This window comes from Gopherus flavomarginatus, chromosome 1 (genome assembly GCF_025201925.1).
Source record: "Gopherus flavomarginatus isolate rGopFla2 chromosome 1, rGopFla2.mat.asm, whole genome shotgun sequence".
Taxonomy (NCBI): domain Eukaryota; kingdom Metazoa; phylum Chordata; order Testudines; family Testudinidae; genus Gopherus; species Gopherus flavomarginatus.
The window spans coordinates 349,028,159-349,045,702 of record NC_066617.1 but is presented as its reverse complement, the minus strand read 5'-3'; the positions used below and the strand labels follow the sequence as shown (position 1 = coordinate 349,045,702).

General features: G+C 44.8%; 1 protein-coding gene across 2 annotated transcripts in view; it reads right to left on the bottom strand.

The window, feature by feature from the left end:
* The window catches only part of NOX4 (NADPH oxidase 4), a 172,019-nt gene that overhangs the window by 113,386 nt on the left and 41,089 nt on the right, over positions 1–17,544 (bottom strand). For both annotated transcript variants that reach the window (XM_050941509.1, XM_050941510.1), the window contains exons 8-10: positions 15,066–15,285; positions 10,699–10,863; positions 10,485–10,547 (exon numbers count right to left, since the gene is read on the bottom strand). In XM_050941509.1, the coding sequence (XP_050797466.1) occupies positions 10,485–10,547; positions 10,699–10,863; positions 15,066–15,285 (448 nt within the window). The remainder of the gene's footprint in view (positions 1–10,484; positions 10,548–10,698; positions 10,864–15,065; positions 15,286–17,544) is intronic.

Here is a 17,544-nt window from a genome sequence, read left to right as displayed (position 1 = left end):
GTACAAGGATAGTAAGACAATAGGTTTATATTGTTTTTTTGTATTTACGTGTGTGTAGAGGCTGGAATGTGTTAAACTGTATTCTTTTTGGATAAGGCTGTTTATTCATTTTTTTCCTTTAAGCAATTGACCCTGTATATTGTCACCTTAATACAGAGACTATATTTTATGTCCTTTTTCATTCTTTTTATATAAAGCTTTCTTTTTAAGACCTGTTGGAGTTTTTCTTTAGTGGGGACTCCAGGGAATTGAGTCTGCAGCTCACCAGGGAATTGGTGCGAGGAAGAAGTCAGGGGGAAAATCTCTTTGTGTTAAATTTACTAAGCCTGACTTTGCATACCCTCTGGGTGAGGGGGAAGAGAGATTAGCTCTCTCGGTACTTGTGTTTCCAGGACTTGAAACAGGGAGGGTAGAATCCCTTTGTTTAGATTCACAGAGCTTGCTTCTGTATATCTCTCCAGGAACCCAGGGAGGGAACACCTGAACGGGAGGAGGGGGAAGGGAAATGGTTTATTCCCTTTTGTTGTGAGACTCAAGGAACCTGAGTCTTGGGGTCCCCCAGGGAAGGATTTCGGGAGACCACAGTGAGCTAAGCACTGTATAATTCCTGGCTGGTGGCAGCAATTAACAGGTCCAAGCTGGTAACTAAGCTTGGAGGTTTTCATGCTAACACCCATATTTTGGACGCTAAGGTCCAGATCTGGGAAGAAATGTTGTGACATGGTGGTGGCGGTGGGATAAAGATAGAATCCAGAAGCCAGTAGGAATATTATATTTTTCTTTTTTTTTCTAGGGGCTTTTAAGTAGAGAGGGTTTGGTTTTAAAAGGAACCAGAGATAATTTTTTTTTTCTGTTCTCTCCTGGCAGTAGCTTGCATATTAAGCAAGGAACCATTAAGGAACTATTAAGGGTCTTTTCTTATACTATAGCACTCTGATTGAGAGTTAAGTACCCAGCACAACACACATGCAAATAAAGTGGTTTTTCTGGTTTATTTTACATTTAAAAGATTAGCTAGAAAAAAAAAGGCACTGTTGCTAGGCAAACCCCAGGAGACAACAGAGCCAGCAGTTCAGACAATAAACACCGGAGGGCACCCCAACACAAGAAAACAGGAACCATGACTTCTAAGGAAAAAATGGAGGCCAAGAAATAATCAAAGATGCCGAGCACAGGCGAGATATGGAAAAAAAACTACAAGAGATGGAGCTGAGGGAAAGAGAAAAAGAGGCAACCCACAGGAGAGAGTTGGAACTCCTGAGGGAAACCCACCAGCAGGCCCTGGAATTAGAAAAGGCTAAGCAACAAAACACAGCCAATCCTAACAACCCTTTGCCAATACTTGTTCCACAGCACAGGAAATTTCCCACCTAGAAGGCAGGGGATGACACCGAGGCCTTCTTGGAAATTTTTGAAAGAGCCTGTCTTGGGTACAGCATCTCTGAAGATCAGTACATGGTAGAGCTGAGGCCACAGCTCAGTGGACCCATAGCAGAGGTGGCGGCTGAAATGCCAAAGGACCGAATGAACGATTATAAACTGTTTCAAACCAAGGCCAGATTCAGAATGGGGATAACAGCGGATCATGCCCGTCGGCGTTTCAGAACTCAAAAGTGGAAACCAGATGTGTCCTTTCCCAGACACGCCTACTACGCTGGGAAAAATTATGAGGCCTGGATATCAGGAAACAATGTTAAATCCTTGGACAAACTGCACCTCGTCATACAACTGGATCAGTTCTTGGATGGTGTTCCTGAGGACATAACATGGTACATACAAGATGGAAAACCCAAAAATCTCACCGAGGCGGGGGAGATTGGAGCCAGGTGGATGGAAGTGGCAGAAAGCAAGAAAGCTACTGTCAAGGGGAACGAATACCCCAGAGGGCACACCGACAAAAAACCCTACAACTGAGGGCAGCCAAAGACCCCACCTACAACCCAAGGAAAGCCACAGACACTCTATTCTTCCACCTCACCAGTCTCCAGTAACTGACCTCAACCCAGTGACCAGTCAGCTGGAAGATGCTTTAAGTGTAATGAACTGGGACATATAAAGGCAAACTGCCCAAAGAACCCAAACCGAGTGCAAGTCGTTACACCACCATCACACCAAAGATCCTCAGGCCCAGATGCCTCTCAAATACCCTTGGAGCGAAGGGAAAATTTGAGAGTGGGCAGAAAGAAGGTTACTGCGTGGAGAGACATGGGGGCACAAGTGTTAGCTATCCACCAATCCTTCGTCGACCCCAAATTCATCAACCCAAAGGACCAAGTGACAATTTACCCCTTCATGTCACAAGCTGTAGACTTGCCTACAGCTAAACTGCCTGTCCAGTACAAAGGCTGGTCAGGAATGTGGACTTTTGCAGTCTATGACAATTATTCCATCCCCATGCTACTGGGGGAAGACTTGGCCAACCAGGTGAAGCAGGCCAAGAGAGTGGGAATGGTTACACGCAGCCAAACCCGGCAAGCTTCCAGACCCATTCCTGTTCCTGAGCCGTCCACAGACGCCCCGTCTGTGTTACCAGAGACCCAGACAGAGGTAGTGGACCCGGATTCCATGCCAACCACTGAAACAGCCACAGCACCTCCAGTCCCAGGCCCGGAACTGGAACAGCAACCAGCACCAGCAATTGCAACCACATCTTCAAACTCAACAGCAGAGGGCGCCAGCGAGCCAAAACTGGCAGAAGCAACAGACAGCCATACCCAAAAGGCTCAGCCAGAGCCTGAAATACATTCAGGTGCACCAGCGGAGAGCGGTTCACCAGCAACGGAAACAACCCCATCACCTACATCGTTTCCAGAGGGACCAAGCCCAAGTCCACAGTCTGAGGAAGAACTGGTGACCCCAGCCTCAAGGGAACAGTTCCAGACTGAGCAGGAAGCAGATGACAGCCTTCAGAAAGCTTGGGCGGCGGCACGGAGCACCCCACCGCCTCTCAGCTCTTCTCACCAATCCCGGTTTGTTATAGACCAAGGACTTTTATACAAGGAGATTCTTTCTGGTGGACACCGGGAAGAATGGCAGCCGCAAAAACAGTTGGTGGTTCCAACTAAGTACCGGGGGAAGCTCTTAAGCTTAGCCCATGATCATCCCAGTGGCCATGCTGGGGTGAATAGAACCAAAGACAGATTGGGGAAGTCCTTCCACTGGGAGGGGATGGGCAAGGACGTTGCCAAGTATGTCCGGTCTTGTGAGGTATGCCAAAGACTGGGAAAACCCCAAGACCAGGTCAAGGCCCCTCTCCAGCCACTCCCCATAATTGAGGTCCCATTTCAGCGAGTAGCTGTGGATATTCTGGTTCCTTTCCCAAAAAAGACACCCAGAGGAAAGCAGTACGTACTGACTTTCGTGGACTTTGCTACCCGATGGCCGGAAGCAGTAGCTCTAGGCAACACCAGGGCTAACGCTGTGTGTCAGGCCCTAATAGACATTTTTGCCAGGGTAGGTTGGCCCTCCGACATCCTTACAGATTCAGGATCTAATTTCCTGGCAGGGACCATGCAAAAACTGTGGGAAACTCATGGGGTGAACCACTTGGTTTCCACCCCGTACCACCATCAAACCAATGGCCTGGTCGAAAGGTTTAATGGAACATTGGGAGCCATGATACGCAAATTCAGCAACGAACACTCCAATAATTGGAACCTAGTGTTGCAGCAGTTGCTGTTTGCCTACAGGGCTGTACCACATCCCAGTTTAGGGTTTTCACCATTTGAATTTGTGTATGGCCACGAGGTTAAGGGGCCATTACAGTTGGTGAAGCAACAATGGGAGGGGTTTACGCCTTCTCCAGGAACTAACATTCTGGACTTTGTAAGCAACCTACAAAGCACCCTCTGACACTCTTTAGCCCTTGCTAAAGAGAACCTAAAGGATGCTCAGGAAGAGCAAAAGGCCTGGTATGACAAACATACCAGAGAACATTCCTTCAAGGCAGGAGACCAGGTTATGGTCTTGAAGGCGCAACAGGCCCATAAGATGGAAGCATCATGGGAAAGGCCATTCACGGTCCAAGAGCGCCTGGGAGCTGTTAACTACCTGATAGCATTTCCCAATTCCTCTCTAAAACCCAGAGTGTATCATGTTAATTCTCTCAAGCCTTTCTATTCCAGAGACTTACAGGTTTGTCAGTTTACAGTCCAGGGAGATGATGCTGAGTGGCCTGAAGGTGTCTACTACGAAGGGAAAAAAGACGGTGGCGTGGAAGAGGTGAACCTCTCAACCACCCTGCAACGTCTGCAGCAGCAACAAATCAAGGAGCTGTGCACTAGCTTCGCCCCATTGTTCTCAGCCACCCCAGGACAGACTGAACGGGCATACCACTCCATTGACACAGGTAATGCTCACCCCATTAGAACCCCACCCTTCCGGGTGTCTCCTCACGCCCAAGCTACTATAGAACGGGAGATCCAGAACATGCTACAGATGGGTATAATACGCTCATCTACCAGTGCATGGGCATCTCCAGTGGTTCTGGTACCCAAACCAGATGGGGAAATACACTTTTGCATGGACTACCGTAAGCTAAATGCGGTAACTCGTCCAGACAACTATCCAATGCCACGCACCGATGAGCTATTGGAGAAGTTGGGATGTGCCCAGTTCATCTCTACAATAGACTTAACCAAGGGGTACTGGCAAGTACCGCTAGATGAACCTGCCAAGGAAAGGTCAGCATTCATCACCCATGCGGGGGTGTATGAATTTAATGTCCTTTCTTTCGGGCTTCGAAATGCACCCGCCACCTTCCAGAGGCTGGTAGATGGTCTACTAGCAGGACTGGGAGAATATGCAGTTGCCTACCTCGATGATGTGGCCAGTTTTTCAGACTCCTGGCCCGAACACCTACTACATCTGGAAAAGGTCTTTGAGCGCATCAGGCAGGCCGGACTAACTGTTAAGGCCAAAAAGTGTCAAATAGGCCAAAACAGAGTAGCTTACCTGGGACACCAGGTGGGTCGAGGAACCATAAACCCCCTACAGGCCAAGGTGGATGCTATCCAAAAGTGGCCTGTCCCAAAGTCAAAGAAACAGGTCCAATCCTTCTTAGGCTTGGCCGGGTATTACAGGAGATTTGTACCACACTACAGCCAAATCGCTGCCCCACTGACCGACCTGACCAAAAAGACCCAGCCGAATGCAGTTAAGTGGACTGATGAGTGTCAAAAGGCCTTTACCCAACTTAAGGCGATGCTCATGTCTGACCCTGTGCTCAGGGCCCCGGACTTTGACAAGCCATTCCGAGTAACCACAGATATATCTGAGCGTGGTATAGGAGCAGTTCTCATGCAGGAAGCAACGGATCACAACTTCCATCTTGTCGTGTTTCTCAGCAAGAAACTGTCTGAGAGGGAAAATCACTGGTCAGTCAGTGAAAAGGAATGCTACGCCATTGTGTACGCCCTGGAAAAGCTACACCCATATGTTTGGGGACAGCGGTTCCAGCTACAAACTGACCATGTTGTGCTAAAGTGGCTTCATACTGCCAAGGGGAACAAGAAGAAACTTCTTCGTTGGAGTTTAGCTCTCCAAGATTTTGATTTTGAAATTCAGCACATTTCAGGAGCTTCTAACAAAGTAGCTGATGCACTCTCCTGTGAAAGTTTCCCAGAATCCAGTAGTTAAAAAGTGTTCTTAAAATCTAAAAGTCTGTTAGTTATATACTTAGTGGTATATGTAATGGTGCATGTGTTGTATTAATCTGTTTATTTTAAAGTTCTAGGAGGAAATCGCCGCCAGTGAGGTTCCCCACTGTCTGCAATTTGGGGGGCGTGTCATAAACAAATAGCTAAGGGTTAATGTCTCTTTCACCTGGAAAGGGGTAACAAAAAACACCTGACCAGAGGACCAATCAGGAAACAAGACTTCTTCAAATCTGGGTGGAGGAAAGTTTTGGGTGTGAGTTCTTTGTTCTTTGTCTTGTGACTCTGAGAGTGATTCTTCTGTCTTCAGGCTTTCTAATCTTCTGTTTCCAAGTTGTAAGCACAAGGATAGTAAGACAATAGGTTTATATTGTTTTTTTGTATTTACATGTGTGTAGAGGCTGGAATGTGTTAAACTGTATTCTTTTTGGATAAGGCTGTTTATTCATTTTTTTCCTTTAAGCAATTGACCCTGTATATTGTCACCTTAATACAGAGACTATATTTTATGTCCTTTTTCATTCTTTTTATATAAAGCTTTCTTTTTAAGACCTGTTGGGAGTTTTTCTTTAGTGGGGACTCCAGGGAATTGAGTCTGCAGCTCACCAGGGAATTGGTGCGAGGAAGAAGTCAGGGGGAAAATCTCTTTGTGTTAAATTTACTAAGCCTGACTTTGCATACCCTCTGGGTGAGGGGGAAGAGAGATTAGCTCTCTCGGTACTTGTGTTTCCAGGACTTGAAACAGGGAGGGTAGAATCCCTTTGTTTAGATTCACAGAGCTTGCTTCTGTATATCTCTCCAGGAACCCAGGGAGGGAACACCTGGAGGGGAGGAGGGGGAAGGGAAATGGTTTATTCCCCTTTGTTGTGAGACTCAAGGAACCTGAGTCTTGGGGCCCCCAGGGAAGGTTTTGGGGAGACCACAGTGAGCTAGGCACTGTATAATTCCTGGCTGGTGGCAGCAATTACCAGGTCCAAGCTGGTAACTAAGCTTGGAGGTTTTCATGCTAACACCCATATTTTGGACGCTAAGGTCCATATCTGGGAAGAAATGTTATGACAGGCCTGATTTTCATAGTATTCTGAGCATCACCTCTCTGAAAATCAGGTCCCTTTAAGGAATTTCAAATTGGGCACCCAAACATGGAGGCATCCAGAAATCACTAGCCTCTTTTGAAAACTTGGCCAAAAATATATATTTACACAGAAATACAAGACTCACGAGATTAATCTGTGTAACGCAGAGAGAGGAACATCTCATATCCTAATTAAAAGTAAGTGATATACAATTTTTTTTTTAAAATATCCTTGCCAACAAAAAAAAGTAAAACCTCTTGAACATTTTTGTTACCTTGTTGGGCAAACTCCCTATTAAAGTACATAATAAGCCTGTCGCCCTGATCCAAAGCCCCTTGAAGTAAGTGGAAAGATTCCCATTGATCTGAATGAGCTCTGGACAAGGCTCTGTGGAAGTTCAGAAGCCTTGGCACACAGGCTGCAATAAAGGAAAGAAACCATATTTATTTTGTTTTACTTCACCAGGGTTTTGTTCTGAAAAGTGATAGGAAATACTCGTCTAAAGTAAGGAAATTGGGCACACAGGGGTCCAAGGAGAAGAGTTTTTGAATGCCACACCAAACAGCACTTTGGGAGTGACTGTTCGATGCTCTGAAAGGGACCTAGGGAAATAAATATTCTTAAATCTGCTTAATAGAGAGCACATTGACAAAAGTTGTACAGAGGTAGCTGAGAGACAATGTGGAGGGTGATGTACCCTATTCAAGGATGGTGCAATGTCTATTCTATTGTGAGCTACCTGGGAGCCCCCAAAAGAATTTGCTGAGCTGACCAGCAGGATTCCTCCAGGGAACTGCAGAAGCTGTGCAGCCTCTTTTTCACCCCTCTGGAAACTTGAAATTTTGAGCAAGACAAAATGAAAGAATGGATAAAAATAAATGGATTTTTCATATTAGAAAAGATAAATGTGTTTTCAAGTAGCAAAATGTTTCAGTCATTGGAGCAGGCTGGAGGAAGATCCACAGGATTAATGACTGCATGGATCCAATGATTTCAACAGGGTGCACAAGTGGAACTGAAGCCTTTGACTGCTGATCCAGCTTAGAGGGTAAAATAGCAGCCACAATAGAGGTAGGCAGGGGAGCAGCTCTCATCTCTAGGCAGTGATACGGATTTTGCCTCTCCAAATCCACGTACGAGTTTCACACTTTACTCCTTCCACTGAGTGGGAGGGAATGAGGGAGAAGAGGACTATTAAATTGCACAAATTACTCCACCTCTTTACAAAATGTCATCTTATTTACCTCACTTGGCTGAGACCTAGTGTACACAGAGACAGGTGGAAGGTCTGCCGGAGGCTTCAATGGGAGCAGGTATTGGGCTTTCACCCCAGCCTTATTTAATACCAGGCACTAACCCAAGCAGCAACATATTAAATCTTTTTTTTAAAAAAAAAAAAAAAGAGGGACCAATAAAGATGCATAGCCCTCCTTCTTTGCCTATACTCCCCTTCCCTCCAGCCTTTGTCTAATGGCATTGTTTGCTGCATTATGTCCAATACTGACATTGCAAGCTCCCAAGTCTACCACTTTTACTTGACTATTAAGCACCATGCACACTATAAAATAACAAGAAGAAGAGATTATTAATTATTATTATTATTATTATGTAAAAGAATAAGAAAAGTTGGCAAAACTCACACTGAAATCATTAATGCTTGGTACCTACAAGTAGGTCAGACAGGAGCAGGGAAAAAAATACCGAGTCAAGATATTGCCTACATGCCCTTAAGACTCATCCCATGTCTAGCATTATATTGCAGTAAAAAAAGCTTTCTAAGCAAAGAAGCAGCCCAAGGCAGAACAATGACCTAGAAAGACATCTGGAAACTACTGTTCCCTGCCTAAGCTGGACAGAGAAGACTATTGTAAGTCTAGATGTTTCAAGTTCTTGTTATGCAATAAACCACCCAGTAATAGCATCGACTATAGCGTAATTAAAGTATCAGAGGGGTAGCTGTGTTAGTCTGGATCTGCAAAAGCAGCAAAGAGTCCTGTGGCACCTTATAGACTAACGGATGTATTGGCGCATGAGCTTTCATGAGTGAATACTCAGTTTGTTGGATGCATGTAGTGTATTCACCCACGAAAGCTCATGCTCCAATACGTCTGTTAGTCTATAAGGTGCCAAAGGACTCTTTGCTGTAATTAAAGTGTTACTGAAATACATTTGGGGCAATAAAAATCAGAGCTAATGTCAAAATAGCAATTTAATATGAAGGAATATTTAAAGCGCTATATACTATGTTACATAAGGACATAAGAACAGCCACACTGGGTCAGACCAATGGTCCATCTAGCCCAGTATCCTGTCTTCTGACAGGGGCCAATGCCAGATGATTCCAAGCGAATGAACAGAATAGTGCAATTATTGAGTGATCCATCCCCTCTCGTCAAGTCCCAACATCTGACAGTTATAAGCTTAGGGACTCCCAGCACATGGGATTGCATCCCTGACCATCTTGGCTAATAGACATTGATGGACCTATCCTACTGGCTGTTAATATCACCCTACTTTAGCATAGAATGCATTGTACATAAGAGAAAGTTACTTTACCATCTCTTCTGCTACAGATCTAAACTAATATATCAACTAGATATTTGTACTCAGCTGAAAATACATAACACTATATTTGAACATAAATGAATTATTTACATTGACTGAGAAACCACATCTGTCTCACCCAGTCTTGAGATCTGCTTCTTGCAATGGATGCCATCACTGTAACAGATTTTTCCAAATGGCAGGCCAGATCCTCAACTAGTGCAATCAACTTGATGTCAATGAACTATGAACTTATGTCAGTTTATGCCACTGAGCCCACTTCTGCAGTCTTCCCTCTGGCAAAATTCCCGTAGGAGTCAATTCAAAGATTTGCTAGAGAAAAATCTGCAGGATCTGGTCAAGTGTCCTTAATTATATTGGTCAATTCCATGCTAGTTGCTAGCAGCAGTTATTATTTTGGAACCTGACATCACACTGGACATAAAAGATTGTTCCACAGAGTGAGCTAATTTAATGAAAACTAGCATTTATACAGTTCTTTGCACCTTGCAGGCACTGTGCAAATATTACTCATGAATCCTATTAGTTTTTATTTCTGTTAACTTCAATACAGGGAAAACAATCAAAAGATATTTTCTATTTAATATTTAAATGAAATGAGTCTGATTCTGGTCTTTTCACACTTACAATGGGATAAATCAGTCATAATAGGAAGACGAAATAGGCCCATACTCTCCACCTGCACCATCTCACTGGTCCTACATCACTGGTAAACTTCACAACAAATTACAAATATAGTAGAAGACTGAAAAAAGAACTTATTTATGGACTAAACTAAAAGAAACTGACACAATGTCTTTGTTTAAGTTTATTTCACCAAACAGACAAAACGAAAGTTTGTGCCTAATTCCACAAAGATTTTCAGTGCTATTTTGTTTATATTTGAAAGAGCAAAATAGAATGGATTTTTTATTATTATTATTATTATTATTATTATTTTCCACTAATGGAAGTTAGAAAATAGGTTCCTACTATCATTTTCTCAACAGTAGACAAAATTAAATACACATAAAATGCTGAGAGACATAACAATCACATCACTTTATATTCACAGGTAGCCTCTTAAATGAACCAGAAGCTCTTATTCAAGGAATTTTCACTGTAAATGAGAGAGAACACTCACTCACCAAAAATAAATAAATGGGAAGCCACTTAAAATGCAATAACTCAAAGTAAATGGATTTCTTACCATTGTGAGCGTAAATGGATGGCTTTCTAATGCTGACACTCTTGGACAGTGCAGAATGATGTACTGAAATAAATCACCCAGAACAATGAATGGTAAAAAAGATATGTTCAAAACATTCGATCATAGCTGCTACTAACAATACCCCAAAGTGAAAAGCATCCCTCAACCCTTGTATAAGAGAAGCTGTAGTTTTATGTGCTGAGAGTCAACTCACCTGACCAGGCTTTGCTTTAAAGTTTTCTTTCCTCATTCGTAGTTCAAGGACATTAGAGGGATGGCTTATCACTGACGTTATTGTGACTGGTTTATAACTGCGGATATAGCGGTAGAGCCTTTCTGCACAATATAAGCACAAAGGTCCAGAAATCCAAAGCCAAGTCTGTAGAAGAAAAACAAAAATATTACTTCAAGGAATAATTTTCTTTTCTGATTTCAAAATAACATGACTCCTTATACAGCCTAGTTCTACCATCCTTATGTTGACTGATGTCTTAGACATCTGAAATACAGGCACTACACATGTAACTACAGGCTGCAGTGAAAAGTAGCCTGTTAAACCTTATGGTTCTGTGATTCTCCATGTCACAGTGAAAGGCTCCAATGAGGCAGTAAGACACTATGCTGTTAAAAATAGCAGGGTAGTCATGGGTGGCACTGCTTGGGCGTGTAGAGAGCCATGTAGAGTATATACCCTGGTGGCTCAGGCAGGTCGGGCACTCTACACTACTCTACTCACCTAAACCATATCTCACCATGCTAGCTGGGCATGCAGTGTCTGTACTCTGGCATGCCGCCATAAATGTAGACATGGCTTTACTTTGCAAGTAGTCCCAATGGAGGAGGAGGAGGTGACTATCCTAATCACTAGGCGACAGAGTTATTCTAAATCTTTCTCTGGCCCAATTAATATTGAATTATTCAGTTCTTTAATTAAAGTGGAACAACTTCAATAGGAGAGATTCCCACATCAGCATGTTCCATCGCTAGTGTGACCAGATCACACTACTAAAATATTGGGACACATTGGGGTGCCGTCAGCCCCGCCCACAGTCCACCCCAGCTCCTCCCAGGCTCTGCCACAACTCTGCCCCAGGTCCCGCCCTCTCTCCCCCCCGTGCCCTTCCTGATCCCTTGGCCCCCTGCTGGCTTGCTGCATCCCTCCTCAGTCCCCCACCTACCACTCGCTCGCCTGCCTCTTCACCCTCCCACCCGCTACTCACCCCTACGGCACCGACTTCCCCCCTGTCGGGTGGGTGCTCACTCACCCCCCGCCTCTTCCCGCCCAAGCATCCGCCCTTGCTTTGTCCACATTCCACCCCCTTCCCCCAAGTCCCCGGCCCTGCCCTGCCTCTTCTCCACCTCCTCCCCTGAGTGCGCCATGTCCCTGCTCCTCCCCGCTCCCTCCTGGAAAGCGCTAAGCACTGCCAAACAGCTGTTAGGCAACGGGAAGCGCTGGGAGTAGGGAGGAGCGGGTACGTGGCACGCTGGGGGGTAGGGGGAGAGAAGGAAACGAGGATGGGGGAGCTTGGCTGCAATTTTTCCCCGTGGGTGCTCCAACCCTGGAGCACCCACAGAGTCAGCGCCTCCCTCCCGCTCACCTCCTTACCTGAGTATCAGAACAAATGGCATCCCCATCATACATTGATCGGGACATAGGACAAAGGGTTAAAAATCGGGATAGTCCCAATTTTACCAGGACATCTGGTCACCCTATCCATAGCCGAGCAGTTAAAGCACTCGTCTGAGAGGTGGTAGAGCCCAGTTCAAATCCCTTCTCCTCATCAGGCCGAGGGGAGCTTGAATCACAGGTTTCTCAAATAACAGGTGATAACAGAAGTTCTCCTTCCCTTCCTCACCCCAGCTGTTTTGTATGGACCTGCCTCTGAGCTCAGCTATTGAACTGGGCCTGGCACACAACATAGGTGTTCGTCTGCCTACCTTCTCCGGTTTGCTCTGGGGCTTAGGCAGGAGACAGGCACCCGGACGTCTAGAGGGAGGCAGCAGTACGCATGCCCAGAGGCAGAAACACAGATGGTGAGGGAACTTTTACAGCAAAAAACATGGCCACCGAGTGAATTTAGGCACCTACGGTGTTCAGCAGGAGTTTTACGGATTGCAGCAGAGCACAAACTGGGACTTAGGTGCCTACGTCTTGGGTTTAGGTATCTAAGTAATTTTGTGAATCTCACCCTCACAGTCTAAATAGACAAAGAGTGGGAGATAGGAAGCATTCTTAGTCCCAGTTTACAGATGGGATTTGGCCACTGGGAGATTAAGTGACTTGCCCACCATCACACAGCGTGTGCCTACACAGTCTGCGGCAGCCAGCCTCCCAGCCTGGTTCGACAGACTTGGGCAAGCGGGGCTCATGCTGCTGCCCTAAAAATAGCTGTGTAGACATTGTGGCTCAGGCTGGAACTCGGGCTGTGAAGCTGGGGGTCAGAGGGGGCTTCAGAGCCCAAGCTCCATCTATACAGCTACTTTTAAAATGCTAGCATGATCCCCACAAGCCCCAGGCTGTCAACCTGGGCTGGGGGGCTTGGTGCCGCTACCTGTGTAGACATACCCTTAGGGAGCCCATGGCAGAGGTATGGACTAAACCCAGCTCTGCTGTGTACCAGTCCAGCCTTCCTCTCTGATTTTCACACTCAAAGTACCAGCATCTCTCACAAGTTGCAGAGCTTGTAAGGTCCAAAGGCATCTACAGCCCTAGCAAGTTTAAAAGCTCACAGAGCTTAGAAATGCAGCAGACTTCTTTTGCCCTAGTAGCTTGCACAGCATAAGGCACTTCTAAGTTCAGCCAGCTTCCCTTGGCTACATAGATAATAATGTCACCTGGCGCTGGGAAAGCACCACATATAATACACAAATTCTATTAACTCATCTCCCAAAGAGAACTTTGTTTGGATGCCCTGAAGGACACATGGAACAGAGACAGGGTGATACGAGTAAATCTAGTGCATCAGATTCATTTCCATTTGAATATTAGCGCGCCCACTGAAAGATTTGAAAAGAGTTCACCAGACATATTGGCCTTGAGACACACAGAACCATTCTGAAGCAGCATTTCCTGTGTGTCACCTTACACCTGCATGAAGTCCCTCTGACTTCAGGGGTGAAGCTTTTTGCAAGACCAGGGACTATGCCTGCTCTGCAAGAGCAGGGCAGCAAACAATATAAAGGACCCTTAACAAATACTGGAGATGTGACCTGCCCTAAGATGCTTTACAATGATGCTCCTGCCTCTATCACATTTCCAGGCTCCCACTGCTCTCTCTGTCTTCCAGGGCATCATCATCTTCCAGCTAGACTACTGCATCCTCCTCCTCTATAGCCTGCCTGGCATCCACCTCTGCACTCGGGTTCTTTTCAAACACTGTTGCTAAAATAAGCTCTCCTGGCCCATCATTCTGAACACATCACTCTCCTCCCTGAACCCTTCAAATGGTTACCTGTTCTCCACTGCATCCAATCCAAGCTTATTGTAATCACCTTTAGGACTTTTCCCACCTCTCCCATTTCTACTTTCACTCATGTATCTCATCCCATCTCCCCCTCCACTCTGCCTACAATACCAGCCTCGATCACTCCTTTGCCTTCTTCTCTACAGTGAAAGGACGGTCCTTGCAAAAGGAGAATTTCCAAGATTCCAAGGCCAGAAGGGACCACTGTGATCATCTAGTTTCACCTCCCGTATAACACTTCCCTTGAGCCCCCTTTTGCACGGATCACCCTCCCTAACTATAGCCTGTCAAACCGCTGCCCTCTCCTCCTTCAAATCCCTCCTTAAGAACCACATGATGGCAATAGGATTTGCCAACTGACCATGACTATGCAGGTGGCCAGTAGAGATTACTCATATATTTCTTTAATTTCCAACAATCTCTCTCCCATTACTTCCTGATGTATGTTACAGCCCCCTATAGTGTTTTGTCTTCATTTAAACCCTAATTCAGCAAAGAGCTCTGTGCTGATGAAACTCAGCATACACAAAGACCCACTGACTTCAGCAACACTCTACAAAAGGATCTTCCTGCAGTTTGTTGCGGGATCATGGTCTTAGTTTATAAGATCTTCAGCGAGAACTGTCTCTTCTTATGTTTTGTATGGTGCTTAATACAATGGGGCTCTGATGCTGATATGGGACTCTGGGCTCTACTGTAATATAGATAACAGCAATAACAACAATAATGAAATAGTGACACAGATTATCTAATTTCTACTACAAAGCCAAATCTATATTTTGATAACAATTACACCTAAGTAATGTGTAACCAAACTTACATGTATATGGTTAAAATCAGTACAAGTGGAGTCCAATTGTTTCAGCTAAGCTCAAGTCTCAAAATGCTCATCAAAGGTCCCTAAAATTTTCCCCACTGCACACTGTTCACCATTCTGTCTTGTGCTCTAAGAAGTTTATATAGATTATCTCATGCCACCAAATCTATGGATGCCTGAAAAGGTTTTAATATTTTCCATTATTAAAACTCCTTGTCCAGAGAAGTAATAATGAGTGGTTGTGGCTGACTGAAAGACTTGACATTGCCTGTAAAACCTGAAACATCGGATCATACAGACCTCTGGGAAGTGCGACTGGAACTTGGGTTCCTCAGTGCAAATTCTCACAACGTTATTTTGTACAAATGGTTCAGGTTCTGCTTGGAAAGGCTCAGGAGTATATTCAGGAAAAGGCTCTTCTAAAATCCCTGCCACTGGAATATCCTCTTGGAGAGTTGTGTTAGGATGAAAGCAACCGGGAGGGTGTTCCTCTAGGTTAATCTGGTATTTAAGCACTCCTCTACAGGAAACAAACCAACAAACAAACAAGACACTGAAACAGCTATAAAAATCAACAGACTTCTCTCAATTTGTAGAGCATTTTATAGGCCATCATAAAGCTGATCAAAGGCTGATATTCCACAAGCATTTTTCCTTTTTTTTACCTTCAGAAATTTGAATTAGCTTGAAACGCTCCAACAATACATCCCTCTGTCATTAGAGTGGAGGTTCTGCAACCCACCTGGCATTCCTGATACTACTTGAGGGTAAGAGAAACTGTGGGGGCCTCGGAGAGAAATTAAATAGTTGCGTTTGCAATTCAATCACACCAAAGCTATGTTCAGCCACATTCTCTGTGTTACACAAGCCCTCGTTTCAATGCAATCTTAAAGACAAGTGGCCTAACAATACCGCAGAATTATAAACTGCAGGGGACACTCCCATCATTCAGGGTATTTCATGTTTGTGCATGACAGCATCATACATGAGCAACATCGTGCTTTTGAAAATCCATTTGTCAAATGAAAAAAGGCATTCTGACGAGGTGTTCACCCCACACTGGCCCTGAAGGAGTTAAGGAGACCCCAAAAGGGGCCAATTAATCTTCATAGTTGCACCTAAAGGGAGGCCGAGGGGGTTATGAATACTAATTGCTGGTGATGCCCAGCTCGGGGAGAAGCTGGGTAAGGAATATAAAGAGAGGAAGTCTTTAGTAGCAGGAGGCCATAAGGAAAGAGTCTGCAGTCACTCTCTGAGAGCAGAGAGGAGGGGAGGAAGGGGAAACCCAGGTGGGAGAATGAGCCCTGGGATCCTGGCGCAGGAAGCAGGATCAACTCCAGAGGAGTTGTGGAGAAAGAAAGCCTGAGAAGCCTGGGTTGGAAGAAGTCCAGGGAAACAATAACAAAGTGGGGGGAGAAGAGGAGCCTGAGTTCCCCTACCAGTCACTGGGAAATGAAGGGGACAGCACTGTTGCAGGTGCCACCCAGACATCTGGTCTGGTGAGACTTTGATACCCTGGAAGGGGGCAGATTATATAGTGATCTAGCCACAGGGCTGAATCACAAAGAGGGAGCACAGTGAAATATGGGAAGAGAGACCATTGCAGCCATGGACTGACTATTTGCAGGAGCCGCCATATGGGAAGAAAGCCACTATGCCATGCCTGGCCAGGAAGAGGAACTCTTGCAGTGAGTGAACCCCATTACAGTCCTCCATCAAAGGTGTAGTACAGAGATCCTGGAGTACTGGGCCTGGTGCAGGACTTGAGGCCTGAACCAGCGACTGTGAATCAAAGTCAGGCCATGTATTAAAGCAGACACTTATAAGTTCACTGTTCGGTACATAAACTTGGCAGAGTTGCTGCTAGTGTACCAGGCACTAGATATATTATGTAAATATATTTCAGAAGGTTAGTACAGACACGCCACAATCTAGTACAAGATAAGATGGTTTCACAGAATAATAGGGATGTTTCAGGATTGCAAGATGAGCAAGTGAGAATTTTCTGATGGTTCACATGACAAATTTCTGGTTTTGCAATTTCTACAAGTTAACTAATAAATAAGGGAGCTGAAAGTGAAGTCACTGATTGAAGCCTACTAGTCATGGTTGGCAACATTCTATACAACAGATGCCACTGCCAGGGTGGCACTTTAGTGCTATGCTATGAATTCAGAAGCTCCTAAGCTGAACTTCAATTCCACTACATTGAATCTTCCATCTATTCAGTGTTATTATCTCATTAATAACAACAATAAAAATACCTAGCTCTTATATACTGCCTTTCATCCATAGAGCTCAAAGCACTTTACAAAATAAGTCAGTATCATTACACCTTTTACTGATGGGGAAACTGAGGCAGATGAAGTGATTTGCTCAAGGTCTCCCAGCAGGACAATAAGAGAGCTGAGCATAAAACCCAGTTCTCCTGAGTCCCAGTTAAGTACTGTAGCCACTTGTCCACACTGCCTCTCTTGACAGCATGCTGTACTTACCTGTGAAATACATTCCAAAGGTTGGAAGACCCAACCGTAAAATTAGACTGGAAAAAAACAATAGACAATATCCTCAGGGAAGATTTGTAAGGAAAGGGGTTAGAATTTCCTCAGAAAAACATAGTAAACCTTTTTCCATTGTTAACTTCTGTGGGTTTTGTGAGAATGTACAGGAAGAACAGAACCAGTGATATTTTTCTACCTTCTGCTCAATATTTGTATAGAAATTTTGTTTTTATCATCATTAATATTGGGATAGAACTAAATAGGCATAGCTCCATTGA